This window comes from Poecile atricapillus, chromosome 3 (genome assembly GCF_030490865.1).
Source record: "Poecile atricapillus isolate bPoeAtr1 chromosome 3, bPoeAtr1.hap1, whole genome shotgun sequence".
NCBI lineage: Eukaryota > Metazoa > Chordata > Aves > Passeriformes > Paridae > Poecile > Poecile atricapillus.
Window position 1 is genome coordinate 115,884,263 of NC_081251.1, and position 25,171 is coordinate 115,909,433.

General features: G+C 55.0%; 2 protein-coding genes across 5 annotated transcripts; both read right to left on the bottom strand.

Moving 5' to 3' along the window:
• Positions 1 to 53: 53 nt before the first annotated feature.
• GZF1 (GDNF inducible zinc finger protein 1) lies at positions 54 to 7,578 on the bottom strand. 3 transcript variants are annotated; one of them, XM_058834120.1, is made up of 5 exons: positions 4,904 to 6,287; positions 3,422 to 3,516; positions 2,779 to 2,946; positions 2,124 to 2,281; positions 54 to 1,821 (listed from the first exon to the last, which is right to left on the bottom strand). In XM_058834120.1, exons 1-5 carry the CDS (start codon positions 6,145 to 6,147, stop codon positions 1,507 to 1,509), a joined length of 1,980 nt encoding a protein of 659 aa, XP_058690103.1. In that variant the 5' UTR covers positions 6,148 to 6,287; the 3' UTR covers positions 54 to 1,506. The 3 variants fall into 3 exon arrangements, 1 of the variants encoding a protein (XP_058690103.1); XR_009277118.1 differs by lacking the exons at positions 54 to 1,821; positions 2,124 to 2,281 and adding exons at positions 7,188 to 7,199; positions 7,233 to 7,578 and having other exon boundaries at positions 2,810 to 2,946; positions 4,904 to 6,340; XR_009277117.1 differs by lacking the exons at positions 54 to 1,821; positions 2,124 to 2,281 and adding an exon at positions 7,188 to 7,578 and having other exon boundaries at positions 2,810 to 2,946; positions 4,904 to 6,340.
• A 196-nt stretch (positions 7,579 to 7,774) lies between these two features.
• On the bottom strand, positions 7,775 to 16,070 carry LOC131576952 (GDNF-inducible zinc finger protein 1-like). 2 transcript variants are annotated; one of them, XM_058834119.1, is made up of 8 exons: positions 15,667 to 16,070; positions 15,035 to 15,210; positions 12,602 to 13,474; positions 11,214 to 12,077; positions 10,153 to 10,247; positions 9,496 to 9,663; positions 8,895 to 9,052; positions 7,775 to 8,039 (listed from the first exon to the last, which is right to left on the bottom strand). In XM_058834119.1, exons 3-8 carry the CDS (start codon positions 13,471 to 13,473, stop codon positions 7,782 to 7,784), a joined length of 2,415 nt encoding a protein of 804 aa, XP_058690102.1. In that variant the 5' UTR covers position 13,474; positions 15,035 to 15,210; positions 15,667 to 16,070; the 3' UTR covers positions 7,775 to 7,781. The 2 variants fall into 2 exon arrangements, with proteins under 2 accessions (XP_058690102.1, XP_058690101.1); XM_058834118.1 differs by having other exon boundaries at positions 15,444 to 16,070.
• Positions 16,071 to 25,171: the final 9,101 nt, after the last annotated feature.

Sequence of the window (25,171 nt, forward strand, 5' to 3'; positions counted from 1 at the left end):
TTCCTGCTTGGAATGGTTCGGGTGGGAAGGGACCTTGAAGCTCATCCAGGGACACCTTCCACCATCCCAGCTTGCTCCAAGCCCCTGGAACGCTGCCAGGGATGGATTCCTTCCCAAATCCCAGCTGAATTGTCCTTCTGTCCCTGGGAAGCCATTCCCTGCCTCTTGTCCCGTCACTGTGATTCCTGCCGAGGAATCCCTCCCGCTTTTCCTGCTGAGGTTTCCAGGGAACCTCCTCTTCTCCAGGTGAACTTCCCAAGCCTCTCCATATCCCAGAGTGTCCCACTGGACGCGACCGAGTCACCGGATGAGGTCTCCATATTCCGTATTTTAATAGGAACAGCCCAAACAAGTTACTCACTTCCGCATGGTCCTGGAATACCAAACATTCCCCGGCTCCAGATCCGAGTGCTCAGCCTTTAAATATTCCTACAACCCCCCCCTTCCTTCCATTGGGAATGACTGAGCTCCAGCAGGAAGAATAAATATCTCAAATATAACCCCTTGGAAATGTCCTCTGGTACAAAAATTCCCTTTTTTTCTAGCTTAAGAATTCCCTGGGAATGCCTCCACCATCCCTTTATCCCAAAAAACAGCTCTGTGCCACAGGTGGGGGGGGGTTTCTTTATTGCTGGGTCTCACCGGGCTGGATTGTGCTTCCCTTTCCCAAAGTTCTGCTCACAGCTTCACTGAGGAATCGCTGGGGGAATACCACAGGAACAGGCAAAGGAGTGGGAAAAGGAACGGGAAAAGCTGCGGGTTTTTACTCTGGGAAGCCCATCCCGAGGTTTGGAGCGTTAAACCGCAGCAGGGACTCGCTGCTCCGAAAAAACGCCCCCAAGGCTCCTACCCTGCCCTGGGGAAATCTCCCCAAATCCCATTCCACTAAAAAGGAGCAGGAAAAGCCTCTGAGCCGAGCCCTTCCCAGCACAGCTCCTTTTCCCAGACTTTATTCCAGGAGATGTTCAGGCCTCCTAAGTGCCCGATTCCATGGGAGCAGCTGGAAGGTGAGAACTGGCAGGATCCAAGTGCCAGACTGCTCCAGTTTCCATGGAATTGTAAAACCATGGCAGTAGCACTTGGCTGCCACCTGCCCTGTTTTGCTGCTCAGAGACTCCAAACTCCTGGAATGGAACTCCAAAGCCGCTCCCACTCTTGGGGATCTTTGGCAAAAGCAGAGAGAAACCAGCATTTCCTGAAGAGCAAATGCAGCCAGACTTCTCCTGGATGGAATTCCACTGGGGAAAACACAGCCAATGTCAGGGAGAAACATCGCTTCTCCTGATTGTCCACGTGGCATCGAATTCCCTGGAAAACACACCTGCGCCACCGAGCTACCTGAATTCCCGGGGAATCCACTCCCACACGTTCCCTGGTGTGGAGCTGGGGAAGGAATGTCCAGAGGAAAGCTGGAAATCCGCTCTTTCCCAGCTCCCCAACACCGGCCTCCCTCAGGCCCGGGACTGTCCAAGGGCTGCAGCCTAAGGAGCGGGAGGCAATCCCGAATTATTCCATGTTCACCAGGGCTGAACAGAGCTGGGGCTGCCCGGAGTCCGTCTGCGCGTGCAGCACGCTGAGTTCTCCCAGCAGGGATTCCTGCCCTCCGGAGCCCTTCCGGTCCGTGCTGGAATTCCCGCTTCCCGGCACCGCTGCCAGGCTCTGGTAGGGGCTGTTCTCTGGGAAGGCCAGCAGCTTGTCTGGGATTTTGGGGGACACCTCGTATTCCTCGTCGGGAAGCTCCGTTTTGTGCCCCTCGTCGTTCTTGGCGGCTCCTTCCACGATGACGAGGAAGGATTTCCAGGGGGTGTTCTTATCGTGGATCTGCAAAGGGATAACCAGAAGAGAGAGAGCAGGCTGGGGATGAGGTGCCTGGGAAGAGTTTGGATCGGTAGGGAAGGTTTTTGGAGCTGTGGAATGGGTTGGGTTGGAAGGACAGCGCCACGGGCAGGGACACCTCCCCTCTCCCTGCTGCTCCATGTCCAAGCTCCCTCTGAGCAATTCCAGGGATCCAGCACCCGCAGATTCCCCGGCCAAACCGCGGCAGAGCCTTCCCAACCTCCCCAAAACAAAGGGTGGGGAAAGGAGGATGAAACCCGGCTCCCTCCCGCTGTCCCTGGCGGTACCGAGGTGTGGCGGCGCAGCGTGGATTTGTCGGTGAAGGTCCTGCCGCAGGCGTTGCACATGAAGGGTTTCTCGCCGGTGTGGATGCGGTGGTGCCGCTGCAGCGCGTTCAGCTGCGTGAACTGCTTCCCGCACTGGTCGCAGCAGTACGGCCGCTCCCCTGGGAATGCGCCACGGGACACGGGCTGGGAACGCCGGCCCAGGGAAAACGTCCTGCACTCTCCATCCTCCCAGCCCCACAAAGCCCTGCTGCCTTTTGCCATGGACTTCCCAGGGATTTTTCCACTGGAGACCCGAGTCCTGCCCAGAATCCAAACATTCCTCCCCCTTATTCATTGTCCTGCCGCTGCCAACCCCGGGATCGCTCCCAACACACCGCAAACTCCCCGCTGGGAGGAAACTGATCCCGTTTTCCCCCTTCCCTGGATAAACCTCGGGAGTTAAACCCTGGGTCACCCACGATCCTGGCAGGTCACCGAGGTACCTCCACAGCCTGTGGAAGCATCCCAGGGAACGCTGTCCCTTGGGACCAGTGGGAGAAGGGGAGAACACGACACGTGGAGCGGTGCCAGCGGGGGAAAGCCTGGCTGAGAATTCCTCGCTGGAATATTGGAGTGCTGAGGGGTTTGTGTGTCCAAGAAAAGGGGCACAGCCTACCTGTGTGGACCTTGATGTGCTGGTAGAGGGAATTCCGCTGGGCAAAGGTCCGGAAGCAAACCTCACACTTGAAGGGCTTGGAGCCTGTGTGGATCCGGTTGTGGTGTTTCAAGTATTCCTTGGAGGCAAAGCTCTTCCCACAGGTCTCACACATGAAAGGCCTTTCCCCTAAAAAAAAAAAAAAAAAAAAAGGTAGGGGGAAAGGAGGATGAAACCAGCAGAGCTTTGGGAATGCTCCTAAAAAATCCCAGAAAATTCCAGGGTGTGTCCTCACTGTGGGGTCTTTTCAAGGTCAGCCGGTTCCAAAGCGCTCCATGGGCAGGGACACCTTCCCCTGTCCCACTGGCCACTCCCAACCTGGCCTGGAACACTTCCAGGGATGGGGAATCCACAGCTTCTTTGGCAAGACCATTCCACCACCTCACCACTCCCACAGGAAGGGGTTTCTCCCCCAAAAAATCCAATTTAACCCAACCCTCCCTCAGCTCAAAACCACTGGGGAACCTTCCTCAGGCAAATGCCACCGAGGAGACGACAGGATCTCATTTTAGCCCTAAAAACACAGATGAAGAGCAGCATTTCCTGAGGGCAGCGGTTTCCCTGGAACGTCTGGGGTTGGATTTTCCCCCTTTTCCGGGCTCACCTGTGTGGCAGCGCCGGTGGTAGATGAGCATGTGGTTCTGGGTGAAGCGCGCCCCGCACTCATCGCACACAAAGGGCTTCTCCCCCGTGTGGATCCTGCAAGGAAAAAGGGATCTTCAAACTCCAGGGAGAACCTTTCCCCCATTCCCTGGCTGCCCAATCCTTTGGGATCTGAGGGAAAGCTTCTCAGGGATGGCTGCTTTTCCTGGAGAGGCACATCCACCTGGAAAAACAGATCCCAAAGGATGAGGAATTCCCACCACCGGCGGCCACCTCACCCAAACCAAGGCAGCATTGAGTTCCCAAAGTCCAAAATTCCTGAAAGGCCTCTGGGAACAGGAAAAAAAACAAAAACAAAAAACAGGTTTAACCCCTCAGAGAGGATTTTTTTTCCCCCTCATAAAAATGTCTCTGGCCCAAGACAGATAAAATTAAGGATAAAATCATGTTAACCCCCTCAGAGATGATTTTTTTCCCTGATAAAAATTCCCTCAGAAAGATCAAATGGATAAATTCAGGTTAAAACCCCTCAGGGATGATCTTTCCCTTATCAGAAGGCCCTGAGTAGATAAAATACTGCCAAAATCAGGTTCAAGTCCCTCAGGGTTGATATTTTTCCCTCATAAAAACATCCTGGGACAGATAAAAACCCAGCAGCTCCGTGCGGGCGTCATGGGGGACGCGCCACCCCTCCTCTGCCCACGTGAAAACTGGGATTTGGGGGGGACCTGAAAGAGAAAACTGGGATTTGAGGGGCCCTGAAAGAGAAAACAGGGATTTGAGGGGCCCTGAAAGAGAAAACAGGGATCTGAGAGGCTTTAAAGGCTGAATCTCCACATGGAAACAGGGATTTGGGCAGCCCTGAGGGCTGAACCCCCATATAAAAACTGATTTGGGAGGCCCTGAGGGCTGAACCTCCACATCAGGAGAAAAGAGGGATTTGGGAAGCCCTGGGGGCTGAATCCCACATGGAAGCAGGGATTTGGGAGGCCCTGAAAGAGAAAACAGGGATTTAGGAGACCCTGAAAGCCGTACCCAACATGGAAACAGGGATTTGGGAGGCCCTGAGGGCTGAACCCAGTATCTGAAGAGAAAAAGGGATTTGGGAGGCCCTCAGGGCCAGACCCCACATGAAAACAGGAATTTGGGAGGCCCTGAAAGAGAAACCAGGGATTTGGGAGACCCTGAAGGCTGAATCCCACATGAAAACAGGGATTTGGGCAGCCACAAGGACCAGACCCCACATGAAACCAGGGATTTGGGAGGCCCTGAAAGAGAACCCAGGAATTCAGGAGACCCTGAAGGCTGAATCCCACATGAAAACAGGGATTTGGGCAGCCACAAGAACTGGACCCCACATGGAAACAGGGATTTGGGAGGCCCTGAAAGAGAAACCAGGGATTTGGGAGACCCTGAAGGCCGTACCCCACATGAAACCAGGGATTTGTGCAGCCCCACGCCCAGGCCGGCGCCTCTCCTTTACCTCATGTGCGTTTTGAGGGCGGAAGGCTGCGAGAACTTGGCCTGGCACTCGGGGCAGCCGTAGGGCTTGTGCCCGGTGTGCGTCCTCTCGTGCAGGCGCAGGGCGGTCCTGGAGCTGAGCGCCTTGCCGCACTGCTGGCACTGGTGCCGCTCGGCGCCGCCCTCGTGCACCTGCAGCACGTGGCGCCGCACGTCCTTGCCGCGCTTGAAGCGCTTGGCGCACAGCTCGCAGGGGAAGCGGCGCTCGCTGCTGTGCACGTGCCGCTGGTGGCTGCGCAGGTTGCAGCGGTTGGCGAAGGTCTGGGCGCACGTCTCGCAGCGGAACTCGGGCGCCGCCGCCGCCCCGTGGCTCTGCTGCACGTGCTTCAGGAAGCTCTTCTCGTACAGGAACTCCTTCTGGCACGTGCCGCACTTGAAGCCCCCGCCGCCGCCGGTGCCGCCGCGCTGCTTCTTCCTGTCCCCCTCGCCGCTTTCCGCCGGGTTTTCCGGGCGGGCGGCCTCGGTTTCCCCGGAGCTCTCCTCCTGCTTGCACTGCCCCTCCTCGCCCTGGGGCGGCTCTTCCCGCTCGGCGGCGGCGTCGCGCTGCTGCTCCCGCAGCCTGCGCGTGTATTTCTTCTTGGGGATCTCCACGAACACCTTCCTGCCGGCCAGCCGCCCGCTCGCCCTGCGGATCTTGGCGTACGGAGCCTTCAGCGCTTCCTTCTTCCTGTCCGCCTTCTCCTTGGCTTTGGCGGCCGGCCCCTCGGCCGCCGGCGGCTCCGGGGGCTCCCGCTTGGCCTCGGCCGCGCTCTCCCCCTCGGGGCCCTGCGACTCCGAGAAGCTCTGCAGCTCCAGCAGCACGGACTCCAGCATCTGCCTCTTCAGCTGGAAGCAGGTCTCGGAGAGGTCCAGGCACTTGAGCTTCTCGGCGATCTCCAGCATGCGCTGCACCCTGTCCTCCTCCACCTCCACGCGCGCCGTGTAGACGAACTCCAGGAAGGAGGCGAAGTCGGCCACCTGCACCTCGTTGAGGAAGACGTTGCTGCGGGGGCCGTCGGCCGCCTTCTCGTTGAGGAACACCTCCTTGAAGAACTTGCTGGTGGCGGCCAGCACGGCCTTGTGCGCCGGGAACTCGGCGCGCACGCCCTGGTACTCCACGCTGACCGTCACGTCGCACAGGTGGCCCAGCAGCCGCAGCTGCTGCATCTCGTGCAGGAGGTTCAGCGGGGACGACTTGGATTCCAGCAGCACCGGATTGCTCTCCATCTTCCCGGGAACGCCGCCGCGGCTCCGTGGGGATCCGAGGAGCTCCCAGGTCCTTCACGCCCACCTCGGAGCCATCTCCGGCTCCTCGGCGCGGCCACCGAGCCGGAAGCCCACGAGAGCTTAAATGCCAGGCCTGACTTGCCAGGAAACGCTGGGACAGGGATGGAGCAGAGCTGGATCCCAGTGAAGGCACCTGGAATTAAGGAATGAGGCAGCAGGCAATGAAAGGAAGGCAAGACTAAGCACAAGGTAACGGGGCAACCCTAAAGGAACCGCCTGGAAACGCTTCCCCCGTACGATCCCAGGCTCTTCCCTGACGGATAACCGTGTCCACACACCGAAAACCCCACGGATGGTGGCAGCTCCTCCGGAAGGACTCGGGGCCTGCTCATTCCCAAGGCCCTTTTCCAGCCTCCCATTTCCCGGGAATGTCGGAAGCTGCTCCCGGGTTTGTAAAGGGGCGGAAGTTTTGGGGCGCCGTTCCCAAAGGTCCGACCCCAGAACAAACCAGGTTTCTGTGGATTTAAAGCTGCTCTGCTGAGCCCCAGCCTGTTCCCACCGGAGCCCCAGGGATTTCTTTCCGTGTCCCGGGAATTCCGCCGTGTCTCACCCAATGCTCCATAAGCCACACCAAAAACATCTTTTACCCCGAGAAAACCAATTTCTCTTAGCTCCCCCTCGTGCTGCTGCACAAACTCCAGTTCCCATCCCGGCCGTTTCCCAGGAATGCCGCCCCTTCCAGAGGCACAGCCGCCTGGGAAGAGGCGAAAAGCCCCAGCCCGAGGGGAATGGGGAGAGGATTCCCCGGCGGCTGCTGCTGGAGCCCCACAGCGCCCACTTCCAACCCCCTGGATCCCCGGGAATGCTGCCGCGGGGAAAGACGGGGGGAGAAAACGGGAGAGGAACGGGGACAACGGGGAGGGGAAGGGGAGGAGAAGAAAAGGGAGGGGAAAAAAGGGGGGGAAAAGGGGAAAAAGAGGCGGAGGAATGAGGGGGAAAGAGGCGGGTGGGGGCCAGCCCGGCGTGGCTCCCGCACTCACGGTTCCCGCTGGGTTCCCGCTCGGTTCCCGCTGGGTTTCCGTTACGTTCCCGCTCGGTTCCCGTTCCGTCCTCGCTCCGTTCCCGCTCCGTCCTCGCTCCGTTCCCGGCCGCTGCTCCCGCTCAGCCCCGGGCGCGGCCGGAAGCGCTGACGCGCCACGACCCCGGCCCGGGCGGCGGCGCGCCGGAAGTGACGCCACGAAACGCGCCGGGCGTTGCTCGGCAACGCGGCCTTCTCCCGCCCCCGCCCCGGCATTCCCAAATCCCGGCGATTTTGCCAGGGAATCCCGGGAGAATGAAGGAGGGCCGAGCACTGACAGCTTTATTAAAGGAGGAACTGGTGATTTGCAGCGGCCTGTAAACACACACCCCGCCCCGCCCATTCCCAATGGGATGCTCCCACAGCTTCGGGGGAAAACACAAACCTCCGGACGGCTGCAAAGGTTCACTGGAATAAAAACCCTCCTGAGGAGGATAAATTACCCCTTCAGCACCCGTAACGCTGCCCGAGGTCACACCGCCCTCTGGGAACGGCTCCCTGCACCCCAAAGGAGAATTCCCACCTCGGAGCGCCCGTTTTGGGGCTAAAAAGGAGTTTATAAGTACAAAAGGGAGGGCTCAGCGCCGCCACTGTCCCCAGGCCCCGGGCTCACGCCGCCTGCTGCTGCTGCTGCTGCTGCTGCTTTGGCCCTCGGTGCTCTGTGAAGCTGCCCGTGGCCCAGAGAGCAAATTGCCGGCGTGGGATCCCGTCCTGGCTGCGCCTCCGCCAGAGTCTGGATCTTGGACCAGTTGTGGTGTTTCTTCTGTGTGAGGTCGATCAAGAAGCTCCTCCAGTGAGCGTTGCGGTCGTGGATCTGGGAGGGAAAAAGGGAGCGGGGCAGGAAAAGGGTTAGAGCTGATCTTTATCTGCCAAATATTTGACTTCATCCTGAGCTAAACCCAACAATTTTGGGACAGCGCCAGGATCCTGCGCTCCAGGTCTCAACTCAAACACAAACTCTTTTGCCAGCTCCGTGCCAGATTTCTGGCTCTGCTGCCACAGAGAATTCCGTGAATTCCAGAAGCCAGCTGGAATTTCGGCAAAAGTCTGACTTGGGAGCTGGAAGGGAACCTCCAGTTCTGTCTTTGCTGTCACTTCCAGGACCTGGAGGTGTCTGGGAAGCGCCGAGCTCAGCGTTTTCCTGAGCTGGGAATGTGTGAATTCCTGCGGCACGGGGCCGTGGTGAGGGTTAAAGCAGCGGGGACTCTGCTGTTCATCCCTAAAAAACAACCCCAAATCCCGAGCCCTTCCTCACACCTTCCCACGGAGTCTTTTAGGAAAAGATCTGGGAGCGGACGTGCCGTCACTTCCAGGGATGGCCACTGGGAATGGACTGGATTGGCAGGAAGGAGGAAAAACCCCACAAACTTCAGGAATAGGCGTCAAAGCGGCGGCTCCGCGCCCTGCCCCGAAGCTCCCGAGGGCTGGGAATTGCCACTGGGATGGGGAATGCCGGCAGGGAGGAGCAGGAAGCTCCGGGGGGATGGGAATTGCCGCTGGGATGGGGAATGCCGGCAGGGAGAAGCGGGAAGCTCCGGTGGGATGGGAATTGCCGCTGGGATGGGGAGTGACGGCAGGGAGGAGCAGGAAGCTCCGGGGGGATGGGAATTGCCGCTGGGATGGGGAATGCCGGCAGGGAGGAGCAGGAAGCTCCAGGGGGATGCCGTACCGCCGCGTGCCGGCGCAGGGTGGACATGTCGGTGAAGGTCCTGTCGCAGGCCCGGCACTTGTAGGGCTTCTCTCCGGTGTGGATGCGCTGGTGGCGCCGCAGAGCTCCCGGCTGCGTGAAGGCCTTGCCGCACTGCTCGCAGAAATAGGGACGCCTCTCTGGGAACAACCAGCCCGTTAGGAGCGGCTCCTCCGAGGCTCAGAGCCGGCTGGGAGAGGCAGGAGCTGTCCGTGCCAGGGGGTGGGATGGGATGAGCCCTGAGGCGCCTCCCAATCCCAACCATTCCGTGGGAAATATTCCCCAATGCCCGCCAAGGCCGCGGCCATCCTCCACCCCCAGATTCCTTCAGCCGCACAATCCGGGCCTTTCAGGGCACCGCGAACGGCTCCCGTGAGCCAGGGTCAGGATGAGCCCCGCTTCCCCATGGAATTCCCCTCCTTGGAATCCAAGGAATGCCTGGATGTGGCACTCGGTGACGAGCTGGGGACACAGCTCAGACCTGACGTCCTCGGAGCCCTTTCCCAACCTCGGTGGTTCTGGGATCCCACCCGCAGCGGGAAGCAGCACCAAGGCAGAATCCCTTTTCCAGGCTGGGAATTACCTGCGTGGACATTGCTGTGCTGGGCCAGGGAGGCTCTGAGGCCGAAGGTTTTCCCGCACACCTGGCAGCTGTAGGGTTTGGCTCCCAGGTGGCAGCGCTTGTGGCACTTGAGGTACTCGTTGGTGGCAAAGTGCTTCCCGCACACGTCGCAGCCGAAGAGCCGCTCTCCTGAGGGAAGAGAGACTGGGAATTCTCACAGGGGGATTCTGTCCGTAGGAGTCAGCCTGCAAATCCCAGAGCCCAGGCTGGGAAAGGGCTCTGAGGTCATCGAGTCCGACCTGTGCCCGATCCCCGCCCCGGCAGCGTCCCCGGGCACACCCAGGCGTGGGGACTCCATCCCATTCCAACCCTGAGAACCCTTTCCATGAGGGATTCCTTCCCGATATCCTCCCCTGGCACCACTTAAGGACGTTCCTCTCATCCTATCCCTCGGTCCTTGGGAGCAGAGCCCAAATCCCCCCCGGCTCCTGTCAGGGAATTGCAGAAAGCAGCAAAGTCCCTCCTCTTCTCCAGGCTACAAGTCCTTCTATCCCTATGAATTCCTTCCTGGTACTTGGATACTCTACCAGGAGTTCCAAAAAAGGGAGCATTTATTTCATATCTCAGCAATAAAACAGGAAAGGGAGGGGAAAACCGCCTGGAATATTTAATTCCCACCTGTGTGTGTCCTTTTGTGGCCGGTGAGTTTTCCTCTGTCGGCAAAGGAAGCGCCGCAGTCCTCACAAATGTAGGGCTTCTCCCCAGTGTGGGATCTAATGGAGACAAAACACCGGTGATTAGGGATTAATTAGGTCTTGATCCCTAAAATGCTGGGTTTGAAACCACGTTTGGGTTTGAAATGTAGCGGGAGAAGGAAACTCTGCTCCCTCAAAAAACAGAGTGTCTCCAGGAGTAAAATTCCCATTTAAAATTTACCTTTTAAAATTTAAAACTCACCTTTTAAAATTTAAAATCCCTATTTAAAATTTAAAAATTCCTGTTTTAAATTTGCCTTTTAAAATTTAAAACTTGCCTTTTAAAATTTAAAATTCCCCTATTTAAATTTACCTTTTAAAATCCCCACTTAAAATTTACCTATTCCTCACTTTTAAGCCCTACAAAATCCACTTTTTTTTTCCCCCCCTCAGGCAGCTCAGAGCATGGGAAAGGGGAAAGAAAGTGAAATGACAGAAAGTGACAGAGAATCAGAAAAATCTGAGCCTCAATGTTTGGTCTTAACTTATTCCAACCCAAACAGGACGACATCCAAAATCATTCCTGATTCTGAGCCGTCAGGACAAAGGATTGTCATCACTCTTGCTCCAAAGAGGGGGAATTCCACGGGATGATTCATCCTCTCCTGGGAGAGGACACATCCACGCAGACGCCACCAGCAGGGAGCAGCTCCTCCCATCAGGCTCCAGCCGAGCGGCGTGGATCTGGAGCTGCGCGCGGAGATGAAATCCCATGGCGATCCCTTGCTCCAGGACCCGCTGATCCGGGATCCCTGACTCACTCCTCGTCACCGAGGGCTGGCGTGGGATTTTAGAGCCTGTCCCGAATGACGGACATTCCTCACAAGTTTGGACAGGGCATCCGTGTCGAAACCCCGACCGCGGGAAACGCGGCACGGAGCCAAAGCCTTCGCCTAAAGGGGGATTCATCACGGATCCCACGGAACCCGACATCCCGGCGTTCCCGCTCTAAGGGGCAAGCAAGGGGCGCGGCTGGAGTCTGACCTGGTATGGATCTTGAGCTGGGACGGCTGAGCAAACCTGGAGCGGCACACGGCGCACTCGTAGGGCTTCTCGCCGGTGTGCGTCCGCATGTGCAGCACCAGCGCCGTGCGGGAGCTCAGCATCTTGCCGCACACGGAGCACAGCGGCCGCTTGGCCCTGCCCTCGTGCTTCCGCACGGAATGGCTCCTCACATCCCGCTTCCTCTTGAAGGTGGCCTGGCAGAGGCCGCAGGAGAACCTCCTCTCCTCGCTGTGCACGCAGGCGCGGTGCTCCTTGCAGCTGGTGGAGCTGGCGAAGGCCTTGCCGCACAGCTCGCAGCGGTAGGCCTTGCCGGGCAGGCTCTGGTGCGCGTCCCGGCAGTGATCCACGTACTGCTTCCGCGAAACAAACTGCTCCTGGCACTTGTCACACTGGATCACACACACGGATTTCTTGCTGGCCACGCTTTTACCGGCCTTCTTTAGCTTGAACCCCGCTTCGGGTTCTCTGCTGTCCTTCTCTGTTGAGGCTTCCTCCTCCTCCTGCTCCTCCTCCTCGTGACATTCCTCGTTGGCTCTGCTTCCTTCAACTTCCGAGTATCCCGCGTCGTATTCTCCCTGCTCCTCGCCCTTCACACTCATTCCACCTTCATCCTCATTCCCTCCTTCAGCTTCCTGGGATTCCTCTTGCTCCTTGCTCCTTTCTGCTTCAGCAACAGAGGAATTCCCGGGGTCTTCCTCACGCCCCGAGGTTTCCGGTGTCCCATCCCGAGTCTCTCCGTCGGGATCTCTGCCACGGCCTGTGGGGTTTGGGCCGTGTGGAGGTGGAACCACCATCCAGTAGACAGGCAGGAGTTTCCTCTCTTGCCCAGACTCGTGGATTTTCCTGTTAAAAACAGAGCACAGCTTCAATTAAATTTATCTGAAACTCATTCACTGTTTGTTTCAACTCAGGCCTTGGGGGAAGAGTCCGTTCCTTCAAATTAGGGGGAGTTTGGGAAGAGTTGGACTGGATAATTGAGGACAATTAAAATGCCTCTGTTCATTAAGGTCTGCATTTTTCACCTCAGCAGGAATGTAGGATGGACTTTTCTTCCCAGGCCGTGAAATTACGGATTTAAACCAAAGGAAACAGGGATTAAATGCTCAGAGAGAGACACAAAATTCCTATTTATAACCCCAAATCTGGGGATTACAAAGAATTCCAGTTGCACAATCCAACAGGAAATTCCCTGAATTCCCCATCTGGGAGACCCCAATCCAGTCATCCACACCGCGCGGCCAAGAGAAAAATTCCCATTTCAACCCGCTCCGAGTCAGATCCAAGGAATCCCGGAACGAAGGCAGGGAGGACTCCAGGAATGCTTTATCCCGGGATCCCTGGGCAGCGCATTCCCGGGAGTTCCGTACCTGAGGTGGGAGGTGCAGGCGGCCCCGTGGGCGAAGCCCCGGTAGGGCCCGTCCCCGCCGCGCGTCCGGCCGCGCTCGGAGCCGATGGCCTCGTCACAGTAGGGACACGCCTGGCATTCCCGCTTCCGCTCCTGCCCCTCGCCCAGGGAACGGCCATCCTGGTGTTCCAGGCTGCTGATGGCCACACCCAGTCCCGATGGGGAACGAGGCTCGTTGCACTTGGGCGGCTTTGCCGGCCTGGATTTGGGGGCTGGGAAAGCTGCGGCCTCCCGCTCCAGGCCTCCCGCCTGGCCTCCCATGAGCTCCGGCAGCAGCTCCTGATGCTTCTGCCTATCCCAAAGTTTCCTCTGCATGGGAATTGCCACGACCTGGGCGGAGTTCCTGGGGTTCTCCTCTTGCTGGATGCCAGGCCACTGCGATCCCCCGTTCTCACCCCTCCGCCCTTTCAGGCGGAGGCTCAAATCCAAGCCCTTCCTGCCCTCTGCCTTCACTTCTTCACAGATGTCCAGCAAATCCTTGCATTCCAGCCTTTCCGCTATTTCCTTCATCCGCTGGAGCTTTCCCGCCTCGATCTCCACCTCTGCCGTGTAGACGAACTCCAGGAAGGAGGTGAACTCCTCGGTGTAGATGTCCTGCAGGGTCACCGTGCACTTCTGGGTGTCCAGCGTCTCCTGGTGCAGGAAAAGCCCCCTGAAGTAGTTGCTGGAAGCTGCCAGGACGGCTTTGTGAGCCAGGAATTCCTCCTGAATTCCCAGGTGCTGGGTGAGGACCGTCACGTCGCAGAGGTGCCCGAGCCGGTACAGGGAATGCAGAGCCCTCAGGAGGTTGGGAGCAGCAACCTTGGACTTCATCAGGATTTTCCTCTTCTCCATCCTGCCAGAAGAAAACAGAGAAACGCTGGAATGATTTTTCTTATCCTTCCATTCAGGGAAAGCCCAGCGGAATTCCACGCCCCCATTCCTTGCTCACCCTGCAGGGGTGGAATTGTAGAACCGCTGGGGTTGGAAAAGACCTCCAAGCTTGGATGGACCACCAGCACCTGAACCAAACCATCTCCCAGGAGCAGGAAATTGAAGGAACACCGACACAAGAGCGTTGCCTGTATTCTGTCGGAAAAGGATCGCTCACATCCGCATTCCTACTGGGCAATTCCCACGGCCAGCAGGGATCTCCGCAACGCTCCCGACCCAGCACCTGCCAGCTATTCCCACCTGGAGACACAAAACCCCGGCCCACCGGCAGCCATGCAGATCCAGAGGTTCAGCTCCAAAATCTACAGGAGCTTCCAGCCCTTCTGCTGCCCCCGTGGTTTCCAGCAGGAAATCCCGGGCTGTGTGCAGTGCTTAGAGAAATCAATGAGAGCAGCACCTGCTAATTCCCTGCCGCTCCTTCGCCAGATTCCCGCCTGCGATAAGATCCCGATCCGCGCTCCCGCGGGAGCTCCTCTGACACAAGGACCTGACATGGAGCCCGATGGGAGAGATAAATTCCAGGATCATCTCTGAGTTCAGCTGCTTCTGGATTAACACCACCCCCCACCAGCAACTGAAGCATCTTTCCACAAATCCATCAATTCCCACCATGTTTTCCTTCAGGAAAAAAACCCAACGGGATTTCTATTTTCCGTTCCCGTTCGGAAGCTGATCTTTAGTTTTCCAAAGTGCTGCCGAATGCTTAAGTCTCCAAAACACTCCCTCCAAGGGTTTAACCGAAAACCCATTTCCTCCCCATTTTATGGCTTTGTTTGTAACTCCTTTCCAGATTTTTCCCTGGCAATTTGGGAATAAATACTTCAAAAACGTGCACAGGTGTGCAAGATTTGCAGGAAGCATAATTAATCCAAGAGATTATTTGAGAAGACACTTCATCATCATAAGTGTCAAAACTGCATCAGAACTGGTGCAAAACTCAATCCATATTTCAAGTATGGAATTCCTGATGAGGAATTGGAATCGGTGCAGCTGGAATTGGTACAATTCCTTTAAAAAATAAAGCCCAACAGCAGCCCAAACCTCCGAGAAAATATTTATATTTGTATATTTTTATAACCTCCATTTACCTGTTGGAAAAATTTCTGGTTTATCCACCTGAAAATCTCCATTTCTGCTCCAGAGCATCCCTATTCATCACCCAGAATCAAATCTCCATTTACCACCCCCAATCAACGTTTACCCTCCTGGAAAATCCCCACTGATGCTCCAGAAAAAAACTCAGTTTGCACACCAGAAAACTCTCCCAGGAAAATCCCCACTGATGCTCCAGAAAAATCTCTATTTGCGCTCTATGAAAAAAACCTGTTTACACTCCAGAGAATTTCCATTCTCCCTCCAGTAAAACCCTGGCCAAATTCCTCCAAAAGTCCTAAAGTTTGGGGTGGTTTTCTTTATTATTTTTTAAATGCCGAGCACTTGTCTCTCTCCCTAAGGACTTTACCTTCGGGACAGCGCAGGGAAGGCTCCTCCCCCGAGGAATTCCAGGCTGCCTCAGGAGCAGCCCTCACCATCCTCTGGCAATGTTCCGCTTCGCTCCTTGTGCCACCGGCACAGCCGCCATCCTCTCCTGCATTTTGAGTGCAGCCACGGGATTTGGAGCCGGATACCTGGGAAGAGCTGCAAGGAAAGCGGGGATAGGGAATGTTTATCCCAGCTTTGCCATAAAGCGCCGGGACGTCAGGGGGAGTCACCTGCGCGCTCCCGCTGCCGGCAGCAGCCCGGAATCGCTTCCCGCCGGGCGGGAGCGGCCGGGATCGCTGCCGGGAATGATTCCCGGCGTTCCCGGGGCTGATTCCCGGCGTTCCCGGGCTGTATCCCGAGGGTCCCTCCCGGCCCCGGGCCGCCCTTACCCCGCCGCTGGTTCCCGCCATGGCGGCCGCGGCCTCAGCGCCTCAGCGCCGCCGCCATCTTGAGTGCGGGCAGGGCGTTCCCACAAACCGGGGAAAAAACCCTCAAAAACCCCCAATCCCGCCTTAAATCGGCCCGAATCCGCAAAAAAAGCGCTCCCGAAACGATCTGGGAACAGTTTGTTTCCGCGCTTTTAAAAAGCCGGGTTTTATCAGGTGAAATGACCTCGGTGATGCGCGTCCTCAGGTGCTTGAAATGCAGCCCGCTTCGCTGGGGCAGCTCCTCGGGCTCTCCCGGTGTGGATCCCGGGATATCCGTGAGGATCCCGGGATATCCACTGGGGATCCTGGGAGATCAGTGCCAGAGTTAAGGGAGGTGTTCATAAAAAACAGTACAAAGCTGTGAACTTTAGCGGGGTAAATCTGGGATTCGGAGAAGCGCAGGGTCTCCCTGTTTCTTCCCGCTGGTGATCTCACGTTCCTGTCTTTTATCACATAAAATCATTTAAAAGTGGGCTGCCGAGCACTTCCAATCTTTTTTTCCGAGATGAATTCCTCCTTTGAAGCATTATTTTTTCCCCTCACTTAAATGTATGTTTTAATCTTCACATTTTAACAGCTTGTGAAAATGTTGGATGACTGTAATTCCCTGAGGAAATGTAAAATAAGTTCCTCCATTAAAAAAAAAAAACCAAAAAATCGGGAAAGGCAGACATCTGCGTTAGCCACGTTTTCAATCCTGATTATTTCGTTTGTAGCCAGGGAATGTTTCTATTGTCCAGACACAGCTCTCGGAGCGGGAAGAACGAGCGGCAGTGCGAGCGAGGCGTGTGGAAAATGTCAGGATAATATTCCTGCATCTTCGCACGAGGGATCCGTGTTTGCTTTTCCTTTATCGCGAAACTCGGCAGCTCTCGCCCAGAGGACCTGGGCAGCTCCCAGCTAATTCCCTCTGGATTCTACGAGGATGGAGGGAATTTCTGGGTACACTGCTGGGCTGTGTCCGTGTGTCCGTCCCAGGAGGGATTTTCCCAAGGCTGAATTTCACTCTGCTCTTTGCCACCAGTTTTGTTTCTCAGGAGATCCACTTGATTCTCCAAATGTTCCGGGTGCTCGGATGCACTTCAGGGGCTCCCTAGAGCCCCTGGAATTCTCCATGTCTCTCCTGTGGGGAGGGAGAAGGAAGAGCATCATAGCTGCTCTTTCCCAATCCTTAATTTCGGAACTTCAACAGGAGGGATGAAACATGTGGGAGGCAGCTGTGGGAAATGCCAATCCCGGGTATCCTGCGGTGGGTGAAGCATTCCAGGCGCCAGGATGGCGAAATAAAACAACCTGTTAAGCCAAAACAACAAAATCCAGGGAAGAATCGGAGCCTGGGAACTCAGATTTTATCTGAGCACTTCCCCTTGGTTGGGAGTGGAGGAATACCTGGGGCTTTGATTGATCTTGGTGACTAAAACCAGGAAAAGGGGGAAAAACTGGGAGTCGGCTCTGCCAGGCAGGTTCTGCTCCTGATCCGTCGGGTGTTTGTGTTTGAGGTCAGCCAGGACATCTCCAGCAAAGCAAGGGTTGGGAATGTCCCCAGATCCCAGGTTCCTTCCCCCTGGAGCACAGTGGGCGTTGGCGATTTTGGCTCTTCCCAGCAAAGCTGGGGGACATTTTAGAGCCCCCCAGGGAAACATCCTCCTGTGTTTTCCATGGATGGATATCCCTTCCTTACGGCTCCACCAGAGGATGCTGCAGACTTCAGAAAGAGCAGCCCTGACGGTGGCCCTGCTCATCCCTTTAATCCAGAGGAATCCAACCCTGGGTATCAACCACGGCACTGCAGAGAGAGCTCCCAAAAGCCTTTCCTCAGGAGCCGAGTAAACCTCCGGATCATCCCCAAAGCAGGGACAGAGCTTTCAGCGTGGGCTAAACACGCAAATTCCAGAGAAAATCCTGATGGGAAGCACAGAGCAGGCCTGGCTCTGTGTGTCAGCACCGAGCTCTGCTTATCTCTTGTTCTCCCTAAGAAATTTTGGCATGGGATCATGCTACAAATCAAACATCCCACGGATTCTCCCCGTCACGCTCAGTCTCAAGGAGCAGGAGTTCTGTGTATCCCGGCAGAACGCTTCCAAGATCCTGCTGTCACTCAAAAACCACAGGAATTGAGGGAAGTCCCTGTGTGTTTTGTATGAAAAAGGAGATTTTAGAATCCTAAAAACCAGCAAAGTTGAACTCCCACTAAGGTTCTGGTGGGGAAAACCTGGATACCAGAGCAAACCAAGAGGGAATAGGAGAAGGCCTTTAAGATCATCAAGTCCAACCATCAAATTCCAAGATCATGGAATGGTTTGTGTTGGAAGGGACCTTAAAGATGATGCAGTCCCACCACCCCCTGCCACGGGACACCTTCCATTGTCCCAGGGGGCTCCAGCCTGGCCTTGGGCACTTCCAGGGATCCAGGGGCAGCCACAGCTTCTCGGGGCACCCTCCCAGGGAATAATTCCTTCCCAATATCCCGTCTGTCCCTGCCCTCTGGCAGCGGGAAACCATTCCCTCTTGTCCCATCATTCCAAGCCCATGGAAATAATCTCTTTCCATGTGTATCTCCTTCAGATCCTGGCCCAGAGTGCTGCATTTGGGGCACCCCAAAGCTTCTCTTCTCCAGGCCGAATGCTTGGAGCTCTGGAAAACCTGGAAAACCGATGACTGTTACGGACCGAGGCGATAAATAAATTAAATAAACTAGAAATAAACCAAAAATAAGGAACAAATCAACGAAAAGCTCTTTTCGCCCCTCCGTGTTCCTGGGGTTATTATGGAGCCCACACTTCGGATGCCAGCTCCGTGTTCCTGATGTGGGGACACACCCAGGAGTCCCTGGAAGGGCTCCCACCAAAGTCAAGACCCCGCTTTTGGGAAGGTTTCTCCGGGATGAGCTCAGAGCCAGCTCAGCACCACCCCGGGCACGGAGGCTCCCAGGATTTTGGCTCTGGGCTGTGAATTCCGGACTCTCCCTCTCATTTTTCCCGGGAGCTCATTCCTGCGAGGTGGCGCTGGTGACGGGATGCATTCCCACAGCTCCAGGGGAAGAGGGAGCGTGGCTGCTTTGGAGTTAATTCCCTGCAATGCTGACCCCACACTCCTGACAAGTGATGTGTTAGGGAGATGGGAATCCAAATTCCAGGATTCATCTATGATGTTTTCCTTCTGGCACGAAATAAATCCTCGGCACAGCTCGTTCGCTTGTTTATCGCACATTTTTAAGCTCTTGGCAAACTTCTTCCCCTTCTTCTCCCAAATATTTTAACCCCTGCTAAGCCCTGGGCATCAAACCCGGAAAGTTGCCTCTGGAAGCAAGGGATTTCCCATCACATTCCATGGATATTGAAGGTCTGATCCATGTATTTTTAACTCCTTAACACGGCCGGTCAAGCCCAAACTGAAATGGTTTTGAATTGATTTTTTGTATAGTTGAGTTTGAAATAGTTGAGGCTGGAATATCCTGAAGATCCCGTTTTCCATCCGGGATCTGGGAAACAGGTGGGTAATGTTTAGTCTCCGGCTAAAAGGCAGGATGTTAATGCTTTTCCCGCTTGGAAAGGAGCTGCCTCCTGTTTAGTTACAGTTCAATATAAAACAAATACTCCATTAGCAAAAGGAGGTGGGGGGAAAATCCCGGTTTTTTTCCTCCCTCTTCTCCACAGGGTCCCTTCCAGCTCAATATTCCACCAGAAATCCATACGGAATGCAGAGGATCCCGAGGAATGAATTCAGATTAGCACCTTGCTCCCAGCCAGAAGAAACCCAGCAAAACAACCCCCAAAGTTATTCCTAATGGCAAGAAAAGAGGGAATTCTTGCCAGATTTACCCTCCTGTTGTTCCAAGACACCGATTAAAAGAGCTGCTGATTTCACGGAGGTGATTCCGGACAAATTCCAGCTGATCCCAGCTGTTCACCAGGGGAAATGATAAGGAAAATAAATCTGAATACGTTGGATGAAGTGATATTTTTCCAACAGCTGGCTGTTGGAACAGGAGTGTTTTTCCGTTGCTCCCCAGAGAGCAGCATTCCCTCTCAAGATCCCAAACTTCTCGTCCTCCTACGGCAGCCTCTTGACTTTCAGCCACCAGAATGATCCCAATATTTTGTTTTTTAACACAAATATCTTCCCTCCCAGCAATAACATTTTCCCCCAGTGTTTATTTTTCCTTAGTGCTGAGCGCTCACCGCGGTTGGCGAATCCAAATTATTTGGGGGAAAAACGGGAATGTCAGTTTATATCTGCATCCCGAACCCCCGAGTGTTTTCAGGGAGAGCATTCCTGCCTCCAGGTGCTCCTGCAGGGATGAGAAAATGCCCTTTTTAAAGTCCTGGTTTGAGTGTGGAATCTTGGCACGGGGATGATTAAACATGGAAGGAGCAGCTGCCTGGAGAAACAAACACCTGGCAAAATATTTTGGGGAATTTCAGGATGAGTCATCCCGGGCCGTGCTGGGGAAGCTCGGCCCCAGCTGCAGCTCGGGAGGTCGGCTTTTAGTCCCACAGAATCCCATGGAATTACTGAGGTTGGAAAAGACCTCTGGGATCATCGAGTCCAACCTGTCACCCAGCCCAGGAGTGCCTCGTCCAGGTATTCCTTGGACACTTCCAGGGCTGGGAATTCCAAACCTTTCTGTGCTGTTCCAATCCTTAACGAACCATCCTATGAAGAAATTCCCATCTCTTTCATGTCTTATTCCTTGACACCTCCAGGAACAGGCATCCAAACCTCCCTGGGCAATTCCAGTGCTGACAACCCTTTCCATGAAGAAATTCCCATCTCCTTCATCTCTTATTCCAGGACATCTTCATGGATGTCAAACCTCCCTGAGAAATTCCAATGCTGACAACCCTTTCAATGAAGAAATTCCCATCTGCTTTCATCCTGTTCCAAGGACTGCTCCAGGGATGGGAACTCCAAACTTCCCAGAGCAATTCCAAAGTTAAGACCCCATTCCACGAAGAAATTCCCATCTGCCTTCACCTCTTATCCCATCTTTTCTCCTTTCAGCTCTCCTGCTTGGAGAAGGTCTATGCCAAGATCCATCCCCATGCCCGCAAAGCCGATGGAACGTGGGGAACTCATCCCAAGCCAAATGTCCGAGCTCATTAAAATCCCAATTAATCCCTTTGGATCCATCACCGTTCATTCCCCGCACGGTTGTTAGGCATGGAAAAGGAGCAGGGAGGGAGGCTCCGTGCTGGAAGTTCCCAAATTGGTTATTTTTGGACTCTTCCCAGAGTTTTGCTGTTCCCTCAAGCCCTCCTTGCCCTCGTCCCCTTTGGAAGGGAAATAATTCATTAATTCCAGCGTAAAAAGGGAAGGAAACAAAGGGAAACATTGTTGGGAATGGTGGGGAGGTGCTGGGATCTCCTGGGAAGTGGGAATGGGCGGAGCTGCGCCTTTCTCCAGCCGTGTCCACATCCCAGTTCGGCTCCATTGGGATTGATCACGCTCCCAGATGTTAACCATGACCAAACCCGGAGCCGTTGGAATTCCGTGTCTGGAATTCCAAGAAAAGCTCAAAACTGCGCAATGAGGCTCGGATGCCCACATGGAGCTCGGGGTCATGCCAGCCTTCGGGATAAAAGAGTGGATTAGGGATCTCTGGAGGAGGAGAAGGACTTTCTGAGTTTTCCCACTGCTAATTCCCCAGCTTTGTGCTTATCCCTAATAACGATCCAAATAATTACCCCAATTAATTTCAGGAACGGCTTTTGGAACCTTCAAACACAAAAAATCCATCTCCAGAATGTTCCCAGACCAACCACCCACCTTTAAAAGGAATATTTTCCCAACTGGGATTAAAATAATTCGTATTCCCAGGGAGGGAGCAGCGGGGCCGGGAATGGCTGGATAACCTTTGGAAAAGCAGCGGGAATGACTTTGGATTGGGCCATGAGCTCTTTGTTAAAGCATCTGCTTTTACTCCGGGACATTTAATGATCGCCAGGAATTCCAGGGCTGGAGGAATTCCAGGGTGGATAAAGGAAAAATATCCCTTCGGATGGAGCTGCAGTTCCAACTCCCAGAACGTCCCTCTCCGATTTTTCCCGTCTGGATTCATTATCCCTTATAAACCGGGGCTGGAGGGAAATAGGAAAATGTTGCTGCAAGCACAGAGAAGGCTCCAAGTGAGGAGGAATTTTCTGGGATAGCCACAGGCAAGGAAAATTCCAGCACCTAAAGAGATGGATCCAACCTCCGGGACCTTCTCCTCGGGGAAAACACATTCCAGAGGGAATTATAACAAGCAAAACCCTGGGAGCCGGATGCAATGTGGCAGCTAATTCCATCTAAAATTCCTTTATTTTTCCCTAGGGGAATCACACCAGCAGATTCCGGGTACGCACCAGCATTCCAAAGGCCAGGGATTTTATGGATCGCTTCATATGGCTCAGAGGGATCCATGGAGTCAGGAGGTTTTCCGGCAGCTGGAGAGTTGGCTCCAGGTTATCCCAGAAATCTGGGAGCACCGGGATGGCTGCAGTGGGGTTGCCAAGCCCAGGCTTGCATTGGGAGCTGGAAGAACATCCCAAAATATCCGTGGTTTTAATCCCTACCTACTCCCAGGCATGTGCGGACACGGAACCCCATCCTTAGGGAAAATAAAAACAGGGAAACAGGTTGGAGCCTGAAAGTGTCAGGGAAAAACATGGGAGAGACAAGGGAAAGAAGCCAAAAGGAAAGGAAAAATGATCCCAAAATCCTTAAACGTCGTTTTTAGGTCCGTGGGTCTGGGCCCAAGGATCCAAGCTCATCCAGGAGATGCTGTGGATGCACATTTCCAGCTTCCCAAGGGAATGGGCTGTGGGAAAGTTCAGGAGCAAGTCTGTGTGACTCCACAAACACTTTCCTCTCCGGAGCAAGAAGTTGGGAATGCAGGACACACACCTGGAGCTGGGATAGGAGCAGGGAGCTGTTTATGGGCCCAGAATTCCCAACTGGAATGCCAACATCTGAGTTTTCCTGCCTTTTCCCAGAGCTGGGACAGGGTCACTGCGGGCTGAGCTGCCAGGATCAGGTGGGAGTTTTGTCCCTCTGGAAAACGGGGGAGCGTGGGAAGGAAGTGGAAGCTCAGAATTCCGGAATTCCAAAGACAAGGTTCTGGAGCCACCCCTGGCATGGAGCAGTTGGGAATGGAGCACGGGAGGATGCCTTGGCACCGCTCCCTTCTTCTCAACATTCCCAAGAAAAGTGGAAAAGCCGCATCGGTTATTTTGCTGGGAAGAAAATTCCGAGAGGATCTCCACACCTTGCTCCTTCCACAGGGGCTGCTTGCTCCAAGCCCGGCAGCTCCACGTGGTCCAGGATAACCCCTGGATCCTGGATCCAGATCCAGGATAACCCCTCCTCACCCAGGCTGTGGAAAACGGAAACTCATCCCAGCTGGAGAGCCGTGCTCGGCAGTTCCCGTGCTGCCGCCTCCCATCCCAGGCCTTCCCATCTGGGACACTCACGGATTCGTCACCTCACCCCTGAGTAATCCCAAATTCCCGCATCCAGGCGGGAATGACGGCGGATTGCACGCGCCCTGACGGAGCAGGCGGATCTCTCCTGGGGATCCGTGTTCCCTGGATTTTTTCCAGTCCTTTCAAGCTGTTCCCAGTGAAATGCTGGCAGGAGCCGGAGTCTGCTCTTGACGGAGAGAGGCTGCTCCCTCCAGTCCCCTTTTCCCAAGGCACTGCTCCGGCCATCCCAGGGCATTCCAGGCAGGGAATGACCACCGGATCCCGCCGTGCCCGGCAGCAGAGGCCGGAACGGTTTCCCCATGGAAAAGCAGGATGAGGATGCGGGGCTCATGGTGAGGAGCCCTGTTCTTGCTGGGATCCCGGCTGGAGCGAGCGAGAAAAGTGGGAATGACCCCATCCCACTGCACTGATGGAATCCAAGAGCTCCTTGCCATGGCAACAGGGCCGGGACCACAACTTGGGATTTTTCCAGTGGCTCCGGGTATATTCCAGGCCGTTCCCACGGGGGGTTGGGGCTCCCCAGTTTGGCACCGAGACTTTCTGAGGAGGAGGGAACGAAGCGGGAAGGACAATCCCTGAAATCCCACAAAAGTGGGAAGAACAAGCAGCTGCTGTCCCCAGGAAACAGCTGGAATTGCCTGGAGAGCAATTCCAGGGGGAAAAATGGATCCCACCAAAAGAAACCACTCAGTCCTCATCCCTGGAGCTGTGGCTGTTTGATCCCAGATGGATCACGCCGGGATAGGATGGATTCCTTTTTGGGAATGGATTCCACCTTTTGGGAACGGCTTTTGAAATCCAGGTGGGAACAATTCAACACCAGCATTCCCGCTCGGAGCCAGAACTGCCAGGGAAATTTATAGCCTGAATTCCGTAGGAGATCAGGCCGGAATGCTACGGATTTGGAAATAAAGATTGGGAAATGGGGCAGGGAAAAGCTCCAAGGAAAGGCGGCGGCAGCACTGTGCATTCCTGAAATCGTCGGCTGAGCCAGGCGATGCCGCTTTTCCATCCCCTCCTGTTAAAAATCCGGGAGATGGTGCCTGGTTCCAACCCTCCCAAGGTGGGGTTCAAAGGGAGCAATCCCAGTTTAGCTACCGGGAATTCCCATATCCCGGATAACACGGAGGGAAGAGGAGCTGTGGATGCTGCGGCAGTGCCGGCAATAAACCACCCAATCCCATTTGCTTGGGATCAAATCCCTTCCCATCTCCTTTCCCTCTGTTTCTTTGCAGGGTGGGAATGACATTCCCATTATTTTTCCAAGCCGCCCCACTTCCAGTTCGTGCTTCCCACTTCCCTAGGGATAACTCTATCCAGCTCTGGCCGCCCTCTCGGGGAATCCCCGTAGCTGCCTGATAAGGCTTTTCCAGCTTTTCCAGGGAATTTTTTGGGAAAACCACACCAAACCTGGGCTGTTGAACCGGGGAAATTAATTGGTTCCAGCAGAATTCATGGGAATCGGATCCATCAGTTTCAGGAACTAATGGGAAGCTTGGCCTTGGCACAGCGCATTCCTTGGGAAAAAGTGGGATCAGACCCCCAGACCTCCCGAGGGTATCCAGCTTGGATTTCACTTGGAGCCCTCAGAAAATCCCAGGAGGATTTGGGAACAGGCTCAGCCTTTAGGAACGGTCTCAGTGGATTTTTCCTTCAATCCTGCGTATCCAGCCTCTGATTCCCTGCAAAACCAGGGAGGAGGGGATGTTTTCCCAGTGAGGTCAGTGGAAAGCTGCCTCCAGCTGGGATCAGGCCTGCAGGTGGCCGGGAGGGACGAGAATCCAAGGATTTCATCCCTTTGGAAACATCAGCCCCGCTCGGAGCGTCCCTGGTTCCTCCCCACCTTTCTCCCGCCGCTCCTCCCGGGATAACAATGGCAGGATCCAGATGCTTATCCGCAAGGCTCTTCCCATTTCCCCGCTGGCCTTCACCAAATTCCATGGGGAGCTCCGGAAGCAGCCACAGATAACCCGGCGAGCTCCCGGGAAAGGCACAGGCCTTGGAATTCCAGCACCTACAACACAATCCCTGATTCCGTTCCAGCACGGGAATGTGGCCCTAATTAACCCTTGAAATCCCATCTCAGGAGAATGGGTCCCGATCCATGGTTTTTTGTTTCCATTTTCCCAGAATTCCCTTTGCTCCATCCATTCCCTGTCCGTAGGCAAATCCAGCCGTGGCACGGAGGATCCTATGGAAACACCGATAAATAATGCTGGAAAA

Coding starts and splice junctions, on each gene's coding strand:
- GZF1 (XM_058834120.1), bottom strand. CDS start 6,147: ATGGAGAGCAATCCGGTGCTGCTGGAATCCAAGTCGTCCCCGCTGAAC. Junction 2,282..2,778: donor GCACATCAAGGTCCACACAG/GTAGGCTGTGCC, acceptor GCGCATTCCCAG/GGGAGCGGCCGTACTGCTGC. Junction 1,822..2,123: donor CGCTGCGCCGCCACACCTCG/GTACCGCCAGGG, acceptor ATCCCTTTGCAG/ATCCACGATAAGAACACCCC.
- LOC131576952 (XM_058834119.1), bottom strand. CDS start 13,473: ATGGAGAAGAGGAAAATCCTGATGAAGTCCAAGGTTGCTGCTCCCAAC. Junction 9,664..10,152: donor CCACAAAAGGACACACACAG/GTGGGAATTAAA, acceptor CTCTTCCCTCAG/GAGAGCGGCTCTTCGGCTGC. Junction 8,040..8,894: donor CCCTGCGCCGGCACGCGGCG/GTACGGCATCCC, acceptor TTTCCCTCCCAG/ATCCACGACCGCAACGCTCA.